Source organism: Amaranthus tricolor, chromosome 3 (assembly GCF_026212465.1).
Source record: "Amaranthus tricolor cultivar Red isolate AtriRed21 chromosome 3, ASM2621246v1, whole genome shotgun sequence".
Classification (NCBI taxonomy): domain Eukaryota; kingdom Viridiplantae; phylum Streptophyta; class Magnoliopsida; order Caryophyllales; family Amaranthaceae; genus Amaranthus; species Amaranthus tricolor.
Window position 1 is genome coordinate 15,073,427 of NC_080049.1, and position 26,964 is coordinate 15,100,390.

At 37.0% G+C, this 26,964-nt stretch overlaps 3 protein-coding genes across 4 annotated transcripts; 1 reads left to right on the forward strand and 2 right to left on the reverse strand.

The window, feature by feature from the left end:
• Positions 1 to 9,701: 9,701 nt before the first annotated feature.
• LOC130807936 (uncharacterized) lies at positions 9,702 to 13,999 on the reverse strand. 2 transcript variants are annotated; one of them, XM_057673342.1, is made up of 3 exons: positions 13,751 to 13,999; positions 10,605 to 10,958; positions 9,702 to 10,498 (listed from the first exon to the last, which is right to left on the reverse strand). In XM_057673342.1, exons 2-3 carry the CDS (start codon positions 10,785 to 10,787, stop codon positions 9,983 to 9,985), a joined length of 699 nt encoding a protein of 232 aa, XP_057529325.1. In that variant the 5' UTR covers positions 10,788 to 10,958; positions 13,751 to 13,999; the 3' UTR covers positions 9,702 to 9,982. The 2 variants fall into 2 exon arrangements, with proteins under 2 accessions (XP_057529325.1, XP_057529324.1); XM_057673341.1 differs by having other exon boundaries at positions 13,740 to 13,999.
• LOC130808383 (uncharacterized) lies at positions 11,122 to 12,205 on the reverse strand. Its single transcript, XM_057673859.1, has 4 exons — positions 11,990 to 12,205; positions 11,846 to 11,909; positions 11,682 to 11,759; positions 11,122 to 11,441 (listed from the first exon to the last, which is right to left on the reverse strand). The coding sequence occupies exons 1-4, from the start codon at positions 12,203 to 12,205 to the stop codon at positions 11,122 to 11,124; spliced, it is 678 nt and encodes a 225-aa protein (XP_057529842.1).
• A 10,282-nt stretch (positions 14,000 to 24,281) lies between the features above and the next one.
• On the forward strand, positions 24,282 to 25,418 carry LOC130808384 (uncharacterized). The gene has a single exon (XM_057673860.1). It carries the CDS (start codon positions 24,282 to 24,284, stop codon positions 25,416 to 25,418), a length of 1,137 nt encoding a protein of 378 aa, XP_057529843.1.
• Positions 25,419 to 26,964: the final 1,546 nt, after the last annotated feature.

Below are 26,964 nucleotides of genomic sequence, written 5' to 3' on the forward strand. Positions count from 1 at the left end.
AGATTATTATACTAGTATTATATATATGCTCTACATTTTATCTTAAAAAAATTATTTTCTTAGTTAATAGGGGAATTTGATAGTAAGAGCATAATAAATTGATTTTTACTTATTATGTTAAGTAACAACCACCGAGCCTAGAGTTACTTGAAATTGTGCTGATTAATGGAAATAAAATATAAATTGATCGATTGCATCCGAATTATTTTTATATGAAAATCAAATTAAATTATTAATATATATATAAAATAAATTCAATTCGAAATAGCATACTCAAAAGCCACCCAAACCCAAACTCACACCTCTATCACATTACCCATTGTTCACTTTACAAGCAATGAAAAGTTAGAATTTTCTAAAATATGTAACTGCTTTAGGACTTAGGAGGTCACATTCATAAAGAATCTCCTACACTTATGGGCCTTTTTTTTTTTTTTTTTTTTTTTTTGTCTTTTCATGCACTTTCACTATACATTACATGTTCCTAATTATTATTCTATTTCTTCATAAAAATTCTTAAAACCAAATAACACAACTGTCAAAGTTCACTCATCTTCCTCAATAGAATCCTTAAATACCCCAAGCTCAAGGTTAAGGGCTCTTCATAAGCCACAAACCAAGCAACTAATTAGTACTTTTTCTCTCTCTTTTTCTTAATTCTGTCACTAATCTTTTTTAATTTTTTCGCTTAATCAAATTAGATAAATTTCTAATAAAATTTCCAATGGCTAAGCTTAACAACTTAGTTGCTCTTGGTGCTTTATTTTTTGCTGTGTTGATTTTATGTCAACTAGTTTTGCCTACTGAAGCTAGAAATTTGAAGTACAAGGATTGTAGGGTTTACAACTTTGCTTCGAACTCAAGAAACATGCATAATGCACGTGCATCCATTTCTTTGAATGCAAACCAACACAATCCAGAATTGATCAAGAAAGAACAAGTTACAAATAAGAAGACCGTTGAAACTTTGGATGATTTCCGGCCAACCGCCCCGGGCCGGAGCCCAGGTGCTGGACATTAAACCAATTCAAAGCTGATTCAGAATCGGTCATCAATTTCAGCTAAATTATTAGTTTTTTTGTTTTTAACTTTTATTTTCTTTTTTGAGGAAGGTTACAAAAATACATTAGCCATCCTTTTGCGTTCTTTGTTTTTTCCAGTTTTACTAGGCTTGTGTGTATATAAATGATTGTTGATGATTGTTACTCGTCTTATTCGCTATTATTGTCTCATTTGGTTTTTGCATGTTTGTTAATTATTAATCATTAATCTCTCAAATTGTGTTGAATACATGGAAACGAATCAAACAAGATTCTACTTAACTATGTTTTAACTTAGTAAGAATAAAATAAAAATTAAGAGTGATCGATATATAAATATTATAAAAAAAAATTATTGAGAATAATCCAACCTATTTTTAATTACCTGTCAATAATCCTACATTTTGAAATTTTTTTAATAATTCAACCTTTGCTTTCAGTTTGTTGCCAATAGACCCTTTAAAAAATGATCTGGTATATCAGGTTACATCTCATTTTCTTCCTTCTTCATAATAATCCAATCTATTTTCCATTAGCTGTCAATAATCCCATCTTTAAAATTTTTTTTAATAATCCAACATTTGCTTTCAGTTTGCTGCCAATAGACCCTTCAAGATGCTAAATGAAATTGTTATTATTTCCCAAGCTTATAAAGTTGATCATTGCATAAATAGTAATTGTCGTTAAATACATATCTCATCAACTAGAGGTGTTCAAAAAATCCGACCCACTTGACCCAACACGCGGACCCTCTGACCCACATCCTAAATTGCAGGTCAATTTTTTTAAAAAAATAATATAATCTGGGTCGGGTACCCGACCCGCCTTAACCATGTTGGATCATGGGCCACAAAATACATTGAGTCGGGTACCCAGCGACCCGTTATGTATTATCTTTATTAAGTTGAAATTTACACATTAATATTTTATAATCAATATAATTATAAAAAGTTAATAATAGTCGTATGTTTTTTCACTTCCCTTCAAAGTATACTACTTCTTTAAATCAGTGGCAAAAAGAAATTTAGTATTTTAAAAATTGTGGATTTTTTTTATAATAATTGAAGAACCAATGTGTTAAAGAAACTTAAAAGAGACTTAACATGTATGGATGAGATATGTTGGATTATTATAACTAGTGACAAAGAAAAATTGAGTATTTAGCTTCTTGCAGGGTCCATTGGCAACAAAATGAAAACAAAAGTTGAATTATTTAAAAAAAATTCAAAATGTGGGATTATAAAGAGGTAATGTGAAATAGGTTGGATTATTATAAAGAAGGAGAAGATAAAAGGTAACCTAATATAACAGGTCATTTTATAAAGGGTCTATCGGCAACAAAGAAAGCAAATGTTGTATTATTAAAAAATTTCAAAAGATGAAATTATTGGTAGGTAATAAAAAATAAGTTGAATTATTCACAATAATTTTTCCTAAAAAAGAAAATCTAATAGAATAGTACTGGATAAGAGAGAGTATTTTCTATTTTAAGTTGGAGGATCAATGTTTTCATGAATCAAATTGATCTCTTTGATACTTGCTGCTACAATCTTGAGCTTGATTGCATCGATCGGAAGTTAATTAACATAGAATTACTACAATATCAAAGACGTTTGGGGATAAGCTTGGCGGCAAAACGAACGCTTTGTCGCTAAAAAAATATTTTTTCACCAAATTGTCACTAGCCTGGCCACAAAAACAAAAAGTTGTCGAATTATTTGTCGCTAGCCAAGTTTCAGGTGATTAAAAAAATTGAATAGTGTCATTATTATTAAATAATAATAGTGATTATTATTAAATAATAACAATAATGACAAATATTCAAATTTTTTTGAAAAAATGAAAACTTTCCATTACATCAAAATAAGACAGTACAAACACAACGGAGAAAAAACAATCACCCCTCTTATTGCATCAATTAGAAAGAGAGACCCACCTTCTATAAAAGGTTGCCTCAACTCACTCTTCAAGTGCAAAGGAAGAAAGCGTCTCGCAGACAAGATCAAAATAATCAAAAAAACTATACAAGAGTCTAGGTATACAAAAGTCTACATCCCTCGTCAGAGTGAGATGAATAAAGAGCATTGATGAATGTGTATGTAGTTGTTGTTTTTAAGTTTTAAATTTATCATACATTTTTGTTATATTTTTAAGTTTTTTCTTCATTTTATTTATAAATGTGTATGTAGTTGTGGTTTTTAAGTTTTAAATTTATCATAATTTTTTTATAGTTTGTAAATTAGGTTTAATTAGGGTTGTTTATGGTTAAATTTATTATTATTAGGGTTAAAACAATCTTCTTATTAGAATATAAATATTTTTTGAACAATTTATAGATTATGATGGTTTATTATTAATATTGTAAATTAGGGTTAAATGAATGATTATTACTAAATTTTGTGGTTAATTAGAGTTCGTTAAGTATATATGTTAAAAGTTGTTATTAATTTTGTTTTAAATTAATTAATCACACTAATTAGGATGACAAAAGATCATTCTTGGATGTATGGAAGCATTGAATTGTTAGATTTTATTGATGGCGTATTAGAATTTTGTAGTATTGCAGTTGAACATCAAGTTAGGACAGGGGGAGTTGGTTTTTATTGCCCATGTGTCACTTATGACAATGTATCAAAGGTAGATAGTGTTCATATCAATGTCCTTAGGGAGAACGTACTTCGACGTGGGTTTAGGCCTCAATATCACGTTTGGGTTTGGCATGGTGAGAAGGGAGTGTACGAAGAGAAAAGTGTTGTTGAAGATGTCAATAATGTGGCCGATGTTAATGAGGATGTAGTAGATCATGTTGATGGGTATGAGACAGATGAAGAGAATGTCGATAAGGATGTGGATCGTGTTGATGAGATGTAGAGGGGGTCAAGCATGAGTTAGGAAAACGTTCTAGTGTTTTTGACTTGTTGATAGAGGCTTCTCAAAGGTCCTTGTACCCTGGATGTACAAAGTTCAGCAAACTAACAGTAGTATTGATAATTTTCAACATTAGGTCAAAGTTCAATTGGAGTGACGCTAGTTTCACAATGTTATTAGAAGCGTTAGGTGAGATGCTTCCTGAGGGAAATGAACTTTCAAAGTCAACATATATATGCCAAAAAGCTCATGTGTCCTTTCGGCTTAGAGTACCAGAAGATTCATGCGTGTCCGAATGATTATGTATTGTATCGGAATGAAAACGAGAACTTAGAAGAGTGTCCAAGGTGTGGGTTATTGCGCTACAAGCGTAAAGGGGCTGGGGATGCTAAAAGGCCCCCGGCTAAGGTATTGTGGTATCTTTCAATAATACCTAGATTCAAGCGCTTGTTTTCTATAAAGAAAGATGCGTTAAACTTGAGGTGGCATGCAGATAGGGTGAAGAATGGTCACTTGCTCACACATCCATCTGATTCTCCGTTGTTGAAGAGTATTGATAGGTTGTATAAGACTTTTGGGGATGAAGTTCGTAATTTAAGGCTGGGAATGTGTACGGATGGAATGAACCCATTCGACAATCTTAGTTCTCAACATAGTATTTGGCCTGTACTGTTAGTGATCTATAATTTTCTACCTTGGTAGTGTATGAAGCGTAAGTACATTATGCTTTCGCTTCTTATCTCGGGTCCTAAACAACTTGGCAATGACATAGATGTATATCTTGCACCTCTCGTTGAGGATTTGAGAAAGATGTGGGATGAAGGCGTTTTCGTGTTTGATGCATATGTTAATGAGGAGTTCACCTTGCGTGCAATGCTTTTATGCACCATTAATGATTTTTCATCATATGAAAACTTATCGGCGTATAAGAACAAAGGGAAGAAAGCATGCCTAATATGTATCAATGACATGGAATCCTAAGTGCAAACACGTATTCATGCACCATCGAAAGTTCTTCTCACGAGCTCACCAATATCGTAAGAAGAAGAAGATGTTCAACGGGGAGGTTGAGGACCGTGTAGCTCGTCGACCGTTGACCGGTTATGAGGTTTATGAACAGGTTAAGGAAGTTGAGACTGTATTTGGTAAAACAGGGCAAGTGCAAGGGCGTGAAGACTGATTATGGAAAAAAGAGTCAATCTTTTGAAAGCTTCTATATTGGAGAGATCTACAGGTTAGGCATTGTCTTGACGTTACGCATATAGAGAAAAATATATGCGATGCCATACTCGGGACTATCATGAAAATTCGGGGTAAGATAAAGGATGTTAGGGCCGTGCGAGATTTGTTTGAATGTAAGGGTCTTCGTTAGGAGTTGTGGGCACATGTTAAGGTGATTAAGAAAAGAAATAGAGCTGATGAAATTGGTGGCAGTAACAAGGGAAAGGGCGGTAAGAAGAAGATGAGTAATGACAAAGTTTATTTGCCTCCAGCTTGCTACACATCGTCCAAAGCAGAGAAGCAGGCATTTTATGAGTCTTTGTATGGCATTAAGGTTCCGTCAGAATACTCATTCAACATGAAGAGATTTGTGACCCTAAATGGTGAGCTGAAGTTTGGAAGCATGAAATCTCACGATTTTCATGTAATGATGCAAGTGTTCTTACTAATTGCAATTCGTGGAATACTGCCAAAACATGTGAGATATGCTATTACCGAGCTATGTTCGTTCTTCAACACAATTTGTAGTAAAGTTCTTGATCACTTTAAACTTGATGCTCTTCAAGTCGACGTGATTGTAACTTTATGCAAGTTTGAGATGTATTTTCCACCTTATTTCTTTGACATAATGGTTCATCTTATTGTTCATCTCGTTCGTGAGATCAAACTTTTGGGTCCAGTTTTTTTAAGGTGGTGTTATCCTTTTGAAAGACACATGGGTGTTTTACAAAACAAGGTGAGGAATCTAGCACAACCTGAGGAGATTATGATTCAAGGCACTGTGAGCGATGAGATTAGTAATTTTATAGCCGAGTATTTGGCCATGACAAAGCCTATTGGACTTCCTACCTCTTGACATGATGGAAGGCTTGAGGGAAAAGGAACAATTGGCTCAAAATCGATCACACCTCCGTGAGAAAGTCTTCTACAGGCACACTTGTATGTGTTCCATCATATTCCTGAAGTTCATCCTTTTTTGAGTGAGCATTTAGATATATTACGCGCAAAATATCCTTGTAAAGGGGATAGGGGATTGATGCAGTTCCATAACAAAATGTTTATTGATTGGTTACATAATCGAGTAATAAGTGAAGAACTCAATGGTGTATCTGAAATTCTTAAGTGGTTAGCTTTTGGTCTTCATGATGATGTCAACAAATATGAGGGTTACGATGTCAATGGCTTCACATTTTGTACTGAGGGTCAAGATAAGAAGTCTTCTTATCTACAGAATAGTAGTGTTTCTATTTTGGCGTCATCTATATTTTACGCGAGTGCCAAGGATCAATCGCCGGTTGATGCTAAATTGGTATACTACGGGCGGGTACATGAAATATGGGAGCTTGACTACTCTACTTTCACTATTGGTCTTTTCAAATGTAAGTGGGTAGATAATAATTGACGATGCATAAAAAATGACGACCCATGTGGATTCACTCTTGTGGACTTAGCTCGTTTGCGTGATAGTGAGGAGCCATTCATACTAGCCACACAAGCCAAGCAAGTCTTCTACATTGTAGACCCTTCTGATAAAAAATGGTCTATTGTTGTAACGGGAAAAAGAAGTATCCTTGGTATAGGTGATCTTGAGGATGAGGAAGAATATGAAGCTTTTGAAGACTTCCCTGCCCTTTATCAATCCAAAATCAGTGGATCAAGATGATGTAGATGTTGGTTATATGCGTGTAGATCACACCGAAGGAATACATTTGAATTAAGTGATTCAAGGTATGGATTTTAAGGTTTTTAAAGCTTTTTTGGCACTTTCGCGCATAAAGTAGCTCAAACTTGGTTTGTTTTGCACGAAACTTTGCACGCAACACTAATTGGTATATATTATTGTGTTGAAGTGGTTAGAATTGTAAATCATAGTCATATTCTTAAAATTACTTGATAAGTTGCGATTTTAACGTTTTTAAAGCTTTTTTGGCACTTTCGCGCATGAAGTAGCTCAAACTTGATTTTGTTTTGTATGAAACTTTGCACACAACACTATTTGGTATATATTATTGTGTTGAATTGGTTTGAATTGAATTTATGTTCCTATGTTCTAATATATTTCTATTCATACTCATTCAGGTACTCATCTACAATGCATCTTTTCAGAGAAGACATTGTCCCCGAGATTGAGACCTCGGATAATGAGCATCATAGTTATGACAGTGAAGAGGCCCCACCGACGGATGGTCCCACTACCACTAAGAAAAGAAAAGGGCAATGTCCTACGAAAAACCTCAAAGTCACAGAACCCATGCATTTAGAATACAATGCATTGGGTTAACCCTGTGGAAAATGGCGTAGGTTATGGAAAACAAGTGGGCCTATGTATCCGCAAGATTTTGATATTGTACGCATGGAACAAGGTTCCAGAGGGTTTGAAGAAATCTCTATGGGATGATACTGTGGTAAGCAACATTACTATTTTTATTGATTTAGTTTCATTTTAAAATTAATTTAATTGACACTAATAAATATAATTTTTTTGTAGAATCTTTTTCACATCGAGAACGATGAGGAGAAGAAGAATGTGTTTCTTTCAGTTGTTGCTGAAAGATTCATAGATTTCAAATCCAAGCTAGTAACTGGCTGGATCACGAAGAAGCGTGCCCATAAGACGAAAAAGGTCAAAAGAGGAAACGAAGGTGGAGAGCAAGCACCTTCAAAGATTCCCTATGAAATATGGGGTCGCATATCGAAGAATGAATGGGAGGCTTTTGTTGCCAAAAGAAAAATTCCCATTGAAGTTGTAAGTATTCCAAAGGAAGTTTTACCATCGCTTGGGCCCAAAAACGTACGATGAGGCCCGAAAAGATTGGGTGGATACGGGTTTATACCCCAATCATTGTCCGGCCACGCCCTTACTACGATTACCTCCGCATCCGTGAATGCTCATGCGGAGATTGAGTACGAGATTGGTATTGCGGACTTCATTCCCGAGATGCAAGTGTAAATTTACCATTACTGATCTGGGAACGAAGAAGGTTGCTGATGTGTGGTGAGTTTTGAAATTATTAAGTATATTCTTGATTTGTTTTGTATTTTTTGGCTTTGATTTACTTATACTAATTGTTATATATGTCACTTTTTATTTGAACAGACGGGCTGGAAGGAAAAAGAAGCTACGGGGAAGTTCACCCCGAGAGACAATGTTGATGCATTGCATATGGTCTTAGGGAAAGACTATAGAGGGCGGGTAGTCGGAAAAGGAGGCGTCCCCGTGGGGTCAAAGAAGGCATTTGGCTAAGAGTGTGTTGCTACTCAATCCCGAACGATGCCACCTGATGAAGTAGCAACCTTCAGAGCAGAAATTACGAAGGACGTTCTCGCCAAAGTGGCACTTGTGTTGCAGAAGATGGGAGCACCCACTGTAGACTTGGCAAATCTGATTTTCGAGGATCAGCAAAGGCAACATGGAGATCCTAACGCTTCGGTCGAGCCAACACCCGAGCCCATTATCCCCGTAGCACCCGAGCCCATTACTACCCCTGAAGGGCAAAATCCTACACCGGAGACCATGAACTCCGTTGCTCAAAATCCGGAGCCAACTTGCGCGCTAGTGGTAAAGATACATAGTTTTTAAATATGTAAGCACTTATTAATTTAAATTGCACGTGTTTTAATATTTTATTATGATGCTTATTATATTAAACGACACAATTTACAGGAGGCGACTCCTTGTTCTCTTTTGCTGCCTCAGTTAGGTGTTGCTAATGATGGCGACTTAATTGAGGTTGCATATGGTGTGGCACAGGCAACCAAAGAGGGTCAAAGAGTGCATTCCATGCCTGTTACAAGTGGCCACATCAGTGTGACAGTAGAAACTATTCTAAAGAGGTTTGAAGATTTCTCACTTCCGGTTCCAATGCCAGAATGGAGCCTTGAGAAACTATCAGACACCCTAGGTATTTTCTTCACATGGCTATATGCTTGGGTCCGATGAATGTAGACATGATGATGGAGTTCTTAGACACCCGGCTGATAGACAAGCATGGAAGGAATTCAATGTCTGATGTCCAGGGTTTTCCAATGATGCTCGTAGTGTTAGAATTGGTCTTGCTAGTGATGGTTTCAATCGTTATGGTCTAATGAACACAACCTATAGTACATGGCCAATAATTTTAATTCCTTATAACCTACCTCCATGGTCGTGTATGAAGCCATCTTCATTTATTTTGTCGATGATCAGCTTTAATGTGGACAATTAACGATTTTCCAGCTTATGCCATGTTATCAGCATGGAGTACTAACGACCCGTTTGGTTGATGGTAATGAAGTAATGGTAATGAAATGTTGTAATGGCAATAGTAATGAAGGAATGGATGTGAGAATCGGTAATGAAGGTTCTTTTGTTTGGTATGCATGACTAAAGAATGGTAATGGAAGATAATATTCCATTGATTGCATATAAAAAATGGTAATGACTCTTTAGTTTCATTATTGTATATTTGTATCTAAAAGCATTATTGTATCTAAAAGCATTATTGTATCTAATGATTCTTTTTTTAATAATAATATAATTGTGGGTAATTACAAACATTACCTTTTTTTCTTCATTATTTTTTTGAACAATTGCATCGACTTGCAATTACAAATAATAATATTTTCTTCATGCATTCTTTACACTGCAAATACTTGACAATTACAAACAAGTTTCGATTAAGTAGCCATAATAGTACTCTTCAACCGAGAAAATTAGCTAGTGTTTAGGCATAAAAATTATGATAAAAAGTCCATTCCTCTAGTGACTACCAAGTTCATACTTTATTAAAACACACATACATTTTCACCAACACAGAAAGTATAACCTAAAGTTCAACCATTTTACATCATAATATTTTTAAAATCTATCAACACTATCTTTTTAGCAAAGATTTGACGAACATAACTTTGCACTCATCCGGCACACCGTAGAATATTTCCACCTTCTTATCATCTAAGCCAATAATTGTGGTAGCTTCGACAACTTCTATTGGTGCCAGTTCTTGCAAATTACTCATTACTCCAAAAAGGTAAGTTCTCTTCTCACCTATCTCCACATCTCGTAAAAATGATTTCTTCATATCCATCATGATTGAAGTAGACTCCTTTTCAACATCAATCAAAGCTGCCAATGTAGTGGCCAGCCCAATAAGCTCTTCATTTTGAATTTCCCTTCTTCTCTTACGATCTCCTCGACCACTTGATTGCCCATACGCTCGAGTTGAGCTAATAACATCATCATTCTTTTCAGGCTCATTCTTATCACCTTCTTCATCGTCTCCTGGCCCCTTGACCATACTTCCACTGGCACGATCCTTGGCGTAAATCTCACAAAGCTTGTCATACAGAGGAAACGTTTTACAGAATAGAGCAGCAGCTCCATCTTTTCCCTGGAGCATATCTTACAATTATATATCAATCAAATGAAAAAAACAAAATTAATTGCAAAAACAGTGATTAATTGCTACTGTTAACAAATTAAATAAAAGAAAATACCTGAGCCCATTCCATAAAGACTTCCTTCTCACTAGTTACCATTTTTGTAGCATCGTCCCAACCAAAACCACTAACCTGCTTCTGAATTTCAATAATATATCCCTTTTGTCTCTTAAAAATCTTAATTTTGGATTCAATATGTGGCTTACCCTTCAATCCACAATAAGGAATTCGCTTATTCATTTTCTTTTCATATATGTCTGATAACCAGTCCTATAGCCTGTGTCACACTTCCAATTTTAATTCTGCCTCTCAAGTAGAATGTCAACAAGGGCATTCTCCTCCAATTAAGTACACATTCTCTTATTTTTTCCTCGATCTCGAATCTCATCACCCATATTAGTTATTATATATCTGTCATACAATAGTGGCAAACAATACCAAAGTATCTTTGTAAGACAAGAATATTTTATACCTAATCAATCAAAAAAACAACTTATGTTTGTAGTTCAACATAAAAGCTAGTCCTAAAAGGCTAAAAATTGAAAAACCAACTAAAATAAGAAATTATTCATTACTATTGTCTCCTGGCTAAGAATGCATCATACATATCTTGAGCTAATGTGTTTCTAAAATTAGTCCATTCTTCAGATGCGCCACAATTTCGAATGTAGTCTCCATTATCTTCAATTTCATCATTCTCTCCTTCCTCTTCCATATATGCATCTAAAATAGCTTCCATTGGATCAATGCTCATTTGTTGGCGAATAAGTTTATGAATATACACACAAGCCAATATTATATCTATCTGAGTGCTGAGAGGGTACTTGGTTCCTTTGGCAAGAACTTCCCATCGTACTTTCAACAAACCAAAAGCTCGTTCAACCACATTTCTAGCTAAGCATGCCTCATATTGAACACCTCTTCCTTAGAGCATGGTTGCTCCAACCCCCTTCTCTGTTCATGATAAATTGTTCTTTTATAAGGTACAAGAAATCCATCATAATATTTATATCCTGCATCCCCTAGATAATAGTTACCTAGGTGAAAAAGTGAAAAACCAATGAGTTAAGCTAGATTATTGGTCATTGTTGCTCCCTTAAAAAATCTTTTACACCTAAGAAGTTGATTTATGACCTCTAGTCACTTTTAATCCATTATTTCTATTTAAAGCACTTCGAAGTACTCTTCCATCGGCAGCTGAACCTTCCCAACCTGCCAAAACATATATAAATTGCATATCCGGTGCACAAGCTCCTAAAATATGTGTTGAGATGGTATTTTTTTTCTTGACCTATGACGTGATTTATCTATCGCAGGCACATTTACATTAATCAAAGTCCCATCAATAGCACCTATACAATTCTATTAAAAGGGGTGTGATTAATAAAAGTTAAAAATCGATATGTGTTTTCTATCTATTAATAAAAAAATACATGGTTTACCTTGAACCATTTCCATCTTTCATCTGTGCTATTCTCTGGAATTGGTTCAGGTTTCTTGAGGAGCAAACTCGAAAGTTTTAACACAGCTTTTAACACATTATTAAAATGTCTGCTTATAGTTTCTCCTGACCGTTGAAAATGATATTTTATTTCTCTATTCTTCTCCTCAAATGAAAGTAGATGCAAAAATATAGTAACCATTTCTTCCACTACCATGTTCTTAGTATCCTTTGACCCTCCAACTTCACGAAACCAATGAAATGAAGATATTAAACGTGCGACGATCCATCCTTAGTTGCTCAATGCAAGCAATATCACTCTCCACTATCATTCCATCTAAATTTGCTAATCTATGGATAGGATTATGCAGACTAGGTTGCTTAGAAATCCTAATTCTTAGTCTTCTTCTAAAAATAAGGATTATCCTAATCAAAATGAGCATCATTACTCTTCTAATTTTTCTTCGCTTCATAGCAAACCAAAAAAAAATAAAGTCCTTAGATGATTGTTGAAAATGCATAAATCATAGCATAAGTAGATGATAAGTCACAAAACCATTCAATCAATTCTAGTTAAGACCAAGTATCGACATACATAAGGTTAAATAAAGAATAAAGATAGTAGAAATTTAAAATGCAACCACTTGCAAGAGCACATGATGTAGGTGACATGCTCAATCATTATAGCAGTGAATTATGGAATGAAGCAACATCAAAGGGCCCATAACCTAGCTAAAAAAGTTCAAGGGAACTAAATATTTGAATACTCCAAAATGCTACTGCTTTAACTATTATTTATTTTCTTGTAATGACTAATGGTGTTACTTGAACCTCGAAATGAAAAACTACCTAAAGGTAGATGTCTACCTGCCAACATATCAAGGGCAAAGCCATCTGAATCTCACCAAGCTAAGAAACTTTACTCCCTTAACCATTAAGATGCTTATTACAAGAAAAATTTATTAAATATTTTCTCTGATTTTTAATACTCCTTCCCTTTCTTAATACATAATTTTATTTTTATTATCCTCAATTTCATATTGTAAGTAAATTAAAATATTATTTTTTTTATGTGTTTGACTAACAAAAATCACAACTTAACCAAAAAAAAGCCTACCAAAATACTTTTATGATTGCAAACACAAATACATAATATATGGAGATTCTAGTCACCATTTCTTATCATCAGTCTTGTTCGAATTCCACTAAATTGAAAGGTCCATTTCTCTTTACGAGGAACACCAACCCAAACAATCAAGAACGATTAGAAAGATATTGTGGAGCCTAACTAACCATAGAATGCTTCTTCTACTTTCTGCAATTCCTCCACACTATTCTTTGTCCAATCCAACTCTTTTTTTCCCTAATTCAAACCCCATTAATCAAAATCATATTATCCCGAAACCTCAAAATTGTTGTTTCAAATGCTACTCTTATTTCCCATCACACCCAAAACCACCATTTTTACCCACCTTCTCAACTTCTTGTTCTAGTTCTACTGCTACTTTGAGATATGTAAATGCCCTGTTCTTGAGGAAGAAGGAAGGGAGTGGGTCCCTTCTGCTTCTGATGTTGCTTCTGCTATAAGAAAGACTTCATCTTCTCCCGTCGAGCGTTCTCACAAATAACAGAAAAACACAGCCGTCTACAACATACATACAAGATACTACAATCTAATTCAACAAAAAATAGATCTAATCTGGAGAAAAATAATAAAAAAATCAAACTAAGAAATTACAATGAAATCGAACCTGTAAATCACCTTGAAGCCAGCAAAAAGTAGATATAATCTGGAGAAAATTAGATAAAGCACAAGATTCTAACTAAATTTAAGTTATGGTTGCACTGGATCAACTCATTTTGGCTATGAAGAAATCTAGGGTTTGAGAGAGTGAGAGGGAAAATAGGGAAAATCTATGTTTGAGAGAGAAAGGAAATGACCGAGAAAAAGTCCTTCATTACCAAAGTAATACATCATTACCATTATAACCTAATACTAGATTGTTTGATGGTAATAAAAATGGCTCTTTTTAGTAATTTCATTACCTTATTTTATTACCATCCATTACCATTGAAGGCATCCAAACAACCAAATTTTTTATTACTTAATTTTATTGCCATTACCGCCCTCTAATACCATGTACCAAACGGGCCGTAAGGGTTATAATGCTTGTCCTGAGTGTAATTACTCAACTCCCTCTACACGAGTCGGAAATAAGATATGTTACATAGGACATCGTAAATGGTTACCTAGGGATCATCCTTTTAGATTTCAAACTAGTTTGTTTGATGGGATTGAAGAACATGGTAGTGCTCCTTCACTTATGGCTGGCTCTGACGTTTTAAGAGAGCAACAAACTTTAGAGCATGAGTATAGGAAAATTCAAACGTCATTTAAAAGACGAAAATGACAGTCTATAATTGATAATGATGCCAATGATCCTAAGATTCTTTGGACAAAGAGGAGTATATTTTTTGACCTTCCTTATTGGGAGCCTAATACTCTTCGTCACAACTTAGATGTCATGCATATAGAGAAAAATGTGTGTGATAATCTTCTTGGAACTTTGATGAATATGGATGGAAAGTGTAAAGATGATAAATTTGCTCGCATCTCTTTTGAAAATGGAAACGTGAAGCCATATTTTTGGTTGCAATGTCACAGTGACAATGAATTCATCATGCCACTCGCCCCATATTGTATGACTGGGTAGGCAAAGAGTCATTTCTACATGTTTTTGGCAAATATTAGATTTTTTGATGGATATGGGTAAATCTTTTAGGATGTGTGAACTTGAAAAACAAGAAGCTTATGAATCTTAAGAGTCATGACAAACACATATTAATGCAAGATATCCTTCCAATAGCATTCAAATCATCTCAAGCCTCCACAATTATTCATCTTGCTGATGATCTAGCATCATTTTAAAGTCTCTTTATGCCAAAGAAATCGATCCTAAGTACCTTGATGCTTTACAATCCAAGATAATATAAGTCTTGTGTCGAATGGAGATTGAATTCCTTCCTCCATTTTTCACTATCATGGTTAATTTGTTAATTCACCTTGTTAAGGAGGTAAAGCTCGGAGGACCTGTTCATTACAAATGGATGTATCCAATTCAAAAGTATACATAAGTTGACATTGCACTCTTTACTCATTTCTTAAAACTTATTATATTTAGTAATAAAAATATACTCTTTTGAAAGGTACTTAGCCCATCTTAAAACATTTGTGAGAAATAGAGCTCAACCAGAAGTGTCTATTGCCGAGGGTTATATTCTTGAGGAAACAATTACTTTTTGCTCAAGATATTTAGAAGTAGCAGAAGCACTCTTCAATTGACCACGTTGCAATGATGATGATAATGAAAATGCATCTAGTTATTTGTTTAATGACGGTGGTCGGCCGGTTGGGGAGGTGAAACTGATTAATTTGAACCATAAGAGCAAGATGCAAATACATCGTTATGTGCTAACCCAATTTCAAGAGTTACTTCAACCATATGAAAGGTAAGTCCTTAACTTAGGTATCATATTATTGAACCCATTTGAACTACTTTGAATTGTTGTAACATATATATTACTTTTAATTAGTCGCAAAGAATTCTTATCTCAGAAGCAAAGGGAAAATGATAGAATTACTATTACTAATGATTTGGTGATTAAATGGAAGTTGGTGGAATTTCCAGATTAGTTAAAGTTACAGGTTACCGATTAATAAATTTTGTCAACTAAATGTGAATGATTATACTTTTTATTGATTCATCCACTTAAACAATACATTTTACTTAGGTACCTAATATCGATGAGGCTGATCCCAAAAAAGATTGTTGATAGCATTGGCTTGTGGTCCAAGTTTATATTGCTAAAAGAATGAAGGGTTATACGATCAATGGTTTCAAGTTCAAGACATTTGCTAGTGAAAGAACTCGTAAAACTCAAATAGTGGAGTAATGGTGGCAGCCGATGGAATTAAGTACTACGGAAGATTAATAGATATACTTGAAGTTAACTACCTTGGATCCTATAAAGTCGTGGTTTATCGTTGTGATTGGGTGGACATAGTAACTGGGATAGAATATAGTGGTTCTAGAACGCGAGTGAGCTTTTCAAAGTTGATTCACACGGGCCGATTTTTAACTGATGAGCCATTTGTTATTTCTAGTCAAGCTACACAAGTTTTTTATGTTAAGGATAAATCAAAAAATGGTTGGAACTATGTAGTTGAAACTAAGCCTAAGGACTTGTCTGATGTTTGACGTAATCAATTATTTTGAGTTGTATATTTTTAATTTGTGATGATGATATATTCTCATCTTTTCGTTGTCACTGCAGGATTTATCATTGTGAAATCATGACCTTTCGAAGTAAAGCTACGAAGATTAATGTTGAAAATTATGCTCAAATCAAACAAGAGGCTAGTGCAAACCAAGCTCATATTGCTAATTTTGGACCTTTTCAACCCAAAAAGTCCATTATACTCCAGCACGAGATCCCTCTACTGTCTTGGTACCTACTGTTATCAAGAAACATGATCCCAAAACTTTACCTCTTGATAAAAGCTTTATGATTCGAACCTTGAAGACTTCAACTAATACTCCAGGAATTGATCCATCTTCAAGCTTTAAACCTACAGTTACCAAGAAACATGGTCCCAAAGTTTTACCTCTTGATAAAAGCTCTATGTCTCGAACCTTGAAGACTTCAACCAGTTTCCAGCACTTGATCCATCTACTAGCTTTAAACCTACAGTTACCAAGAAACATGATCCTAAAGCTTTACATCTTTATAAAGGCTTTATGTCTCGAACGTTGAAGACTACAACTTGTAAACCTACAATAACGAAGAATCTTGATCCCCCTTCTACCTATAAATCTACAATAGAGGATGCTGAAGATCCCAAAGAGCAAGATGAGCATTCAAAAGAAATGGAGACAAAGGTTCTTGGGAGAAGAAAACAAGTGTGGAAGCCAAGGGGTAATCTTCAATGGAAAGAGAATACAGATGTGGATCCAGATGAGGTAGTCCAAGTAGAAGGTATACATACTTGAATGATAATAATATGCATATTTGATAAAAATTGTGTATTTATTACTAATTTTATTTGTGATTGAGTACAGATAACGGAAAATCAGCCTCCAAAAATTAGGAGTAATGGTGGGGACTATAGTTGCTAAGCAAGTTTGGTGCTTATCATCAGGAAGAAGGATCATTGTTCATTTCAATGATTATAATCAACCAATTATGGTCATGGGGTTACTAGATCTCATGTGTTTGTTATTAAAGCTCGATCAATTACGAAACAGCAAGATGGGTGATTGTGGTGGTATTTCAAGTGATGTTATGGGGCTTAAATTCTACCTATTATTTGTTGAGAGAAAAAATGATGAGCTTATGAGAAAAAATGATGAGGTTATTTCCCAACTATAAAAAAGAAATGATGAGGTTACTTCCTAACTTCTGAAAAAAAAAACGAAGAAGTTGAAGAACTAAGAGCTCAAAATGAAAAAAATTCTCACTCAACTTGATCGTTTATCTTCATTCTTAGATCAGCTACAACAAAAATCAAAGAACAAGTAAGAATCATTATTATTTTTATCATCCATCGAATCTTTTTCATATTACTTTTTAGTGCTTATGGTAGAAGTGCAATTACGATTTTTTTCATGTTATGTTTTGCTTGCAGTTGGATGAAGTAGAGCCTTCTTTCTTTTAGTTTTGCTAAAGTTGTGCATTTTGTTTGATTTGTTGCAGATTTTTGCTGTTGATGTTCATATTATGACCAAGAAATCATCGTTTGCAAAGGTCTTGATGCTAAATTGAAAATTGCAACATAATGAAAACAATTTTGCAAGCCTTTAACTGTTGACAAACTTTTAGTTTTATAGATTTTGCACTCTTTAACATCGACGAATGTATGAGTGTATGTGAATATAAAATTAGGTATTTTTGTTGGTTGGACTCTTCTGACCAGGCTACAATAACTTAAGGTCAAAGCTCCATCGACAAATGTATGTGCGTATATGAATATCGAATTCGAATACTTTTGTGGATATGATGATTTGGTATGATGTTTGTTGGTAATTATGTATGTTTGATGAATTTACAGTATCGAAAAGGCTAATATATATTGGGGTGATGATAAGTTGTCAAAAGTAAATACATTTTCAACGCATGTAAATGTCTAAAACATAAATCTAGATATTAATGGTTTATTCTCTTTTAGGTGTATAAAAGCGTCTTAAATATATTAAGCATTTTCAACATGATAAAGCGTCTAAATATTTGCATTATCCACTCTAATTAGCGTCTACAAGGTTTTCTTCTTTACGGTTTAAAGCGTCTAAAAACAAAAAATTGCATTATGGTTTCGGGCGCGAAATATTTTTCCCATAGCGAAAGGCGTGAAAAACCGCTTTTATTATCCACAAAAATAACTGTCGAAAATAAGAGCTTCAAAAATTTGTAACCCACTTTTCTAAGACACTTGGTCAACCGTCGAAAATATATTTTTCGACGCTTTTAAGCTTCGAAAAATCCATCATATTTCCGTCAAAAAACTCCGTATTTTTTGTAGTGACAATTCCATATGCCACTAAACGCCAAATAAAGTGTTACTAAATCACTTTATATGGAACTTAAACTAAAAACCAACAATTGTTACACTAAAAACATAAATGTCATTTTTTAATGCCACTGAATTCTATGTTGCGAAAAGTTAAATTTTTTATACTGACTACAGATAATATAAAACTAAATTTGTCACACATTTTAAATTTAATCATAATGTATTTCTATATAATGTCACAAAAATTGCACAACTACATTCATGAACTTCTGTTAAATGGTCGATCCACGGGATACCTTAAAAAAGTAATTTGCCTTTGGCAGTATCATGTCTTGTTTATGTTGATCAAGAACTTTCTAAAAATGATTAAGGTTATACCTGATCGATTCTCCAAAGTGGGGTTTTTCTGAAATCCCTTGGTCCTTTTTCTCCAATTTACACTCGAATACCAATTTGATTTAAGTCTAAATCAAGTTTGCTTCACAAACTTGCAATTTCACAACCCAAGCAACCTTCAATGCATAATTTGCCAAGGTAGGCACTGTTCTTGAATTCTGATGGACTGATAAAGAATAAACTTGACCCATTGATTCTTTCTCTTGGACATAAAACCTTCGTTTCCTTCATAAAGGTGCTCCTTCCTCGGTCTGATCCCTTAATCATGATAGAAAGGCTACGCGCAATTCCTTGCTTCACTCCCAAAGAACATACACAGATAAGGTTTGCTGCTGCAATCCTTCATGGAAACTCTGTAACAAAATTCCTTTTTGAATTAATTCTTGTCAAAAAAAAAAAAACTAATTACAAATGAATGGACTTTCTAAACCTAACAACCTTCTTAATGTGTAGCTTAATTATCCTTACAACCTAGCAAACAGAATCAGAAAAGGAAACTACCTGATGAGTGATCAGCTAACATATTTGCTGAATTAACATTTATCTAACACTGGACTTTGAACATATATCAAAGAAATTATCACGGCCACTATTCATCATCTTCTAATCCTATACTGGGATCATTATCACGTCCACCCTTTTCTTGGTCCTTCTGTTGTGGCAGACTTCACATTTTTGCTCATTTTGTTCTTGTTTTTGCGCACTTTGCTCTTGTTCATGAAGTCCAACTCTTTGACCCACATTTTCAGGTTCTACTCACAGTTGTTACTGAATGTGTTCATGACATTTGACTCCCTGATCACGTGGTTTAAATTTATCATACCCTGGCAATCAAAGAGACAATTCTGTCGATACATCAATAGCGGATTTAGACAAAAACCTCGCATAGTGTTGAGGTTGCTTCTGGCGGTCTGATGGGAATGATTCAAGTGTTACACGCTGCTGTTCTTATAATGCTGTTGTTGATATGTGGCAGTGGGCAGTTGATGGAACTTGTTAAAGAGTTACAAGCTGCTGTTGTTCAGGATACTGTTGTTGACATGCTGCATGCTGTTGTTTCTGTTACTGTTGCTGTTGCTGAGCATATTGTGGATGTTGCCTAGGTGCTGTGGCCCGGGTTGAATTTAACGCTGCCGATTAGTCATGGTAACATTTATTTACTCATCTGTTACTGTCATTTAAATTATCACTCCTAAATTCCTTGTTTACAACTCTCTTCATTAACCTCCCAGAAACACAAGTAACTTCCACCCCTCCGCCCATATTCCTACATTCTCCATTTCATCATCCATTCATTAATCTTTGATTTCCGTTCTAACTTTAGCGTCGGAGGGGTTTTACGGGAGATCACCCCCCGGGCAAGGCTAATGTGTTGTATTGCAGGAATTCAGGTTACATTCATTCCGCGGATTGTCGCTCTCGATAACGTTTCCTCCTCAAGTATTTAAAGTATCTCGCACTTCCGCGTTTCACAATAGAAACAGTTTGACGCCGCCTGTGGGGAGTGAATAAAAAGTCATGGCTCCCAAGAAGAATCCAATTCAAACCGCTACCGTGCACAATACAGATACAGACACTTCAGCGGGTCACGCTAACAATCAAGAAGTGACTCGCCGTGATCTGGACATGCTAGCATGAAACCTCACTGCCGCCTTCTCCGAACAACTCCGCACTGTCATAAATAATAACCCTGCCCAACAACGATTGTTGGAAGACATGGCGGACCAAATAAAGAATCTGCAAGAACGAATCGAACCCCATAATGAGATACCGAAATCCCATAAATCTCAGGATGGGAACTCGAAGATATCACGTTCCAACAGAAGAAATAAGAAGAGACGGGAGAGATCAAGGACCCATGCAAGCCTCAATGGAAGTGACTCCCAAGATGACGAATCTAAAACCGCCTCTCAAGATGCCCGTACTTACCTAGAAAGCAAGAAGCAGAGGGTGTCCGAAAGTTTCCAATCATTGGTGGACAAAAGAAAGGAAAAAAGGAAAAAAGCGCAACTCACGGGATCCAGCCATCCCACCAGCCCCATCACTGTGCCGCGGAATGAAGTTGGCAAGGATAATCCTCCAGAAAACTCCATGCCAATAAGCTCTCCGCTGGCTCCAGGAATACTTAATACTCCCAACCCGGCGAAAATAAAGATCCCGAACATGACGGCCTTCGATGGAACATCCTGCCCAGAGAAATACTTGATGGCCTATAAAAACTTGATGCTGCTATACAACACTAACCCTGTATTGTGGTGCAAATTCTTCCTAACTACTCTCACAAGAGTAGCCTTGACGTGGTATACCTCCCTTTTAGGGGTAAGTATCCACAATTTTGCGCAATTAGAAGGCAAATTCATTGGTCACTTTGTAGCATCCAGAAGGCACGAGAAATCGAACTTACACTTGCTTAGCATAACATAATTGGAAGGGGAGTCCATATCGTCATATCTGAAGAAGTTCCAGGAAGCAGTGCTGGAAGTAACTGACTTGGAAGAATCGGTTGCATTAAATGCCCTGATCAACGGAATGAAGGCTCAAAGGCTAAAGTTCCAATTGGTCGAGAATCAAGTGAAACATATGCGGAGACCATGAAACAATGTCAAAGCTACGTCACGGTCTCCGAGATATGTCAGGCACATGACCCAAGAAAACAAAAGTCAGAAAAGAAAGATCCAATACCCTTCAATCATTCCTCAAGGAACAGAGAGGAACATTCATTAAGGAGGGACAGAAATTATATGCTGCGTCGTCCGGAACCCCCGTCCGACATGGACCCCCACAATCCAGACATATATATGTCACGGAAGGAAAAGCCATGACACGGAATCTGCTCGACGGAGGTAACGATCCAATGTTCAACCGAAATAGGAAAGACATATTCTTTGCCATACGGGAGGAGTTACCGATTCCACCTCCTACTACCACCCCCTCTGATCGTCGCAACTACAATCTGTGGTGTGATTACCACAAATAACATGGCCATACCTTGGCCCAATGCCCCGAACTCAAGCGTATCCTGCATTAGTTGGCCGGCGAGGGAAGCTATCGAGGTTTCATCAACCGGAAATACTATGGCACAAGAGACGACGCGGAAAGAAAGCCTTGGAACCAGAAACGCAGATCTTCCAGAAGAGATGAGGCTAGGCGAGAGAGTTCCAACACACAAGGAACCATCAATATGATTTTTGGCGGCTACACCGAGGAATACCCTACGAAACGTCCACACTCTGCTCAAAGGACCCCCAAAAACCACGTCAAGTGGACGACCATGAGATTCGATGCTACTACCTCTCAACCGCTGCAGCAACCACACATTGATCCTCTAGTAGTTACCCTCAAAATTGGGAAAATGAAGGTCAAGAGAGTATTAGTCGATACTAGAAGCAGGACAAATCTTATAACCATGGAATGCCTAAGAAAAATGAAGTTCGAAGAAAAGCACCTGCAACCCCTCGATAAACCTTTGATCGGGTTCAGAGAAAATCAGGTTATTCCAATGGGAACAATCGTACTCCCTGTGCGAGTAAGGGAAAGAAGCGGAAGCAGAACAATGCCCGTACATTTCACGGTGGTGGATCTGACGTTCCCCTACAACGCCATCATAAGACTCCCACTCATCAACAAGATCAAAGCAGCAATCTTCCCTCACCAACTCTTGCTACAGTTCGAGCAGGATGATGGACAAGTCGGCATCATCAAGGGAGATCAAGTAACAGCACGTCAACGCCTCGTCAACACCCTGAAACGAGGGACTCCCGTCATCCCCTCTAAAAGAGAGAGAGAAGAAAACTCTCCAACCGTCATGAGCGTGTATCTGAAAAACCCTAACACGCACGAGAGGCCTCACCCGGTGGAACGATATGAGGAGGTGGAGATATTCGACGGGAAACAAATCAAAGTCCAAAAAGATCTTCCAGACGCAATCAAGAAAGATATCATGGCCACCATCGCTGATTTCCACGATATCTTCGCATTTTCCACGGAAGGGATGCCTGGCATACCAACGAGTGTTATGTGCCACAGACTTGACATAAAACCAGGCTACAAGCCCGTGAAACAAAAGCTGCGGCATCAGGGGAAAGAGAGAATAGAGGACGCCAAAACAGAAGTAGAAAAGTTGCTGAAAGCAAGATTCATCCAAGAGTGCAAATACTCCGATTGGCTCTCCAACGTCGTTCTCGTCAAGAAATCAAACGGGAAGTGGAGGATGTGCGTTGAATTTACGGATATGAACAAGGCATGTCTGAAAGAAGATTATCCCCTCCCGAAGATAGATCGTTTGGTGGATTCCACGGCAGGCCACGCCCTATTGAGCTTTATGGATGCTAATGCGAGTTATCATCAAATCCCCTTGGCCACCGAAGACCAGTCGGACACAGCATTCATCACGAATGCCGGCGTGTACTACTACAAAGTCATGCCCTTCGGGTTAAAAAATGTCGAAGCCACTTATCAGCGAATGGTCAACAAGGTCTTCCAATCCCAGATAGGACGAAACTTGGAGGTATACGTGGATGACATGATCACAAAGAGCAAACAGGCGACCGAGCATGCCGCGGACTTACGCAAAACATTCATAACCCTCCAAGAACACCAAATGCGACTCAATCCCGACAAGTGCGTGTTTGGGGTCACTAGAGGAAAGTGTCTTGGCTTTCTTATGGACGAGAGAGGTATTGAAGCAAACCCAGACAAGATCCTGGCCATTAAAGATATGAAGTCCCCTACATCCGTGAAAGAAGCCCAAAAGCTAACTGGATGTGTGGCCGCCTTAGGGAGATTTCTATCCTAGTCCACGGACAAATGTTCGCCCTTCTTCAAGACCCTCAAGCAAAGAAAATTCGAGTCGTCTAACGAAGCTGAGGAATCCTTCACCCAGCTAAAAGAGCATTTGTCCTCTCTGCCAAAACGAGTCTCACTCATGAACGGCGAAAAACTTATCTTATATGTTTCAGTCTCTGAATACTCCCTGTCAGAAGTATTAGTCGCTGAAAGAGAAAAGAAGAAATCCCTCGTATATTACGTAAGTCATGCCTTTTGAGGCTCAGAGGGAAACTACAGCGAAATGGAAAAGGTCTTATTCGCAGTCGTGATGGGGAGCAGAAAATTGAAACCGTACTTCCAATCCCACTAGATCACAGTCAGAATCAGCCAACCCTTGAAAAAGATTCTAGCAGGGAAAAACAACAAGCCGCGTCACTGACAGGGCTAATCAACTAGCAGATTTCGGCATTGAATACGAGCCACGAACAACAATCAAAGCCCAAGCCCTAGTTCACTTCATCGCTGAAAGTACTATCCCTTCTTATTCAACAGCCAATCAAGAATGGAAGTTGTATGTAGATGGGTCCTCCACGCAATCAGCAAGCAGAGCAGGACTTCTAATTGTATCCTCCGCCGAAGTTCGTACGGAAGGGCAGTCAGGTTCGAGTTTGCGGCATCCAACAATGAAGCAGAGTACGAAGCACTACTCTTGGGGCTTAAAATATGCCATGAAGCCGGGGCTAAATCCTTATCCACTTTTTCCGACTCCCAATTGGTAGTCGGGCATGTAAACAGGGAATTCGAGACCAAAGATGAAAGCATGAAGATGTATTTACAGCAAGTAAGAGAATTTATCAAGAGGTTCAACAAATTCACATTGGTTCACATCCCAAGGTCGCAAAACGCACAAGCCGACTCCCTGGCAAAACTTGCCAGCTCAGCTGAAACATCCGTGGCTCGTGATATCATTTGGGAGGTGCTTCCTAACCCCAGCATCAACTTCATGGTTGATACCATCGACAGATTAGAAACGTGGATGGAACCCTACATCAAATACTTGCAAAATCAGATGCTTCCCCAAGATGAGGGTCAAGCAAAAATACTCCAAAAGAGGGCCGGATGGTTTGAGCTCCACGAAGGAACGCTCTACAAAAAATCATATACACATCCCCTTCTCAGGTGTGTTTCCCCTGAAGAAGGAAACTACATCCTTCAGGAAATACACGAAGGCGGATGTGGAATACATCAAGGAGTACAAACTGTGATTGGCAAAGTCCTTAGAAATGGATACTACTGGCCCTCCCTCAAGAGCGATGCCGAAGCACTGATCAAACGTTGTCCCCAATGCCACTACCATTCAAAGATAGGAAGGAAGCCGTCTAACTATTTATCCGCCATTCAAGCTGTCCTACCCTTTGACAAATTGGGTATAGATCTCCTTGGCCCCTTCCCACCAGCCAAGGGACAACGAAAGTTCATTATCGTGGCTATCGATTATTTTACCAAATACGTAGAAGTCGAGGCCCTTAGCTCAATTACATACAAGCAAGTCTATCAGTTCGTATGGCGAAATATAATCACAAGATACGGCATCCCTCGCGTAATCATCACTGACAATGGGAGGCAGTTTATCGCTAAGAACACAATAGAGTACTGCGACAGGTTCAACATCCAAATCCGATTCAGTTCAGTATCCTGACCTCAAACCAATAGTCAAGTCGAATCAGCAAACAAGGAAATTCTGAACAGCATCAAAAAGAAAGTAGAAAGGGCAAAAGGCACTTGGGATGAAGAATTGCCCGGCATTCTGTGGGCAAGTCGAACAACAGTCAAAGAGGCGACGTGACACACCCTATTCTTTCTTGTGTACGGGTCTGAAGCCGTGCTTCCGGTAGAGATAATTTTACCCTCCACAAGAAAAAAGAACAAACTTGGATCTGCTACCAGTGACAAGGGGAAACGCACTTGTAAGATCGATAGCCCAAAAACAGAAGATGATTCGCAACTTTTACCGTCATGTCAAAACAAGACGTATTCAAGTTGGTGACCTCGTCCTCCGCAAAATCGAAGCTACTAGAAAGATAGTAGAGAAAGGAAAGCTAGGAGCCAACTGGGATGGCCCATTCAAAGTCATCCGCGTCATCAAACAGGTGGACGTCCGAATCGGAAGACATGAAAGGAAAAAAATTACCCCGCCCGTGGAATGGAGATCACTTGAAGAAATACTTCATTTAATAAGATTTGCAAAAGGCTAGTCAATAATCATTAGTTTCATTCAATAGTGAAGTCGCGATATCATTTACATTTACATTTTCTCAGTATTACCATTTTCAAATATCAATATAGCAGAAGTTTCCTTTTCAGACTATCCAACTTCAACATTTACAAGTATTCGGTTATCTTTTACTTTCCCACTTATCATCTAATTTCAGACGTATCGTCGGACCTACTCGACAACCACTAAACTTTTGTAAATCTCATTAAAATCAGTAATTTCCATAAAATCGAAAAAATCAGTTAGTCCTATAAGTCGGACCCCCTGAAAGGGGTCCCATGATCAGATTTATTCTAAGTCATTTTGAATCAGTGACGTTGACAAGTCGGACCCCTTGAAAGGGCTCCCAAAATCAAAATTAATCGAAGTAAAAACCAATGCCTCCCATAAATCCGGCAGATTTGAGAAGGGTCCAAAGATCAAGTTCATCCTAATTAAACTTTCACTGTCTTATCATTTTCCATTCTTGGGTCCATAGAAAACGCGACCTGTGAGTCGAGCACAAAGAGATTCATAATGATGATCAAAATACCTCAAAAATATTCATAAAGTATCGTAAAATTATCCAGTACAAAATACAAAAAACAATCATCCAAATTACAAAGCTTAGTTGATAATGTCACAAGCTTAGATTACAACTTTGAATAAACTAAACATTGTTCAGAAAGGCGTCAACATCTTCTTCCGGCTCAGGACGCGGCAGCTGTGGAGACCCGGCCACCCCCTCGTCGAGGCTCGGAGTAAAGCTCACGAAATATTCAACAATGAACGGCTCCACTTCAATCTCTGATAGCTCCTTGGACAAGCCCTAGAGGTTTTTCCCGGGATATAAACTGGATGAGGCACCAGCACACACACACACACACACACACACACACACACATATATATATATATATATATATATATATATATATATATATATATATATATATATATATATATATGTGTGTGTGTGTGTGTATGTATGT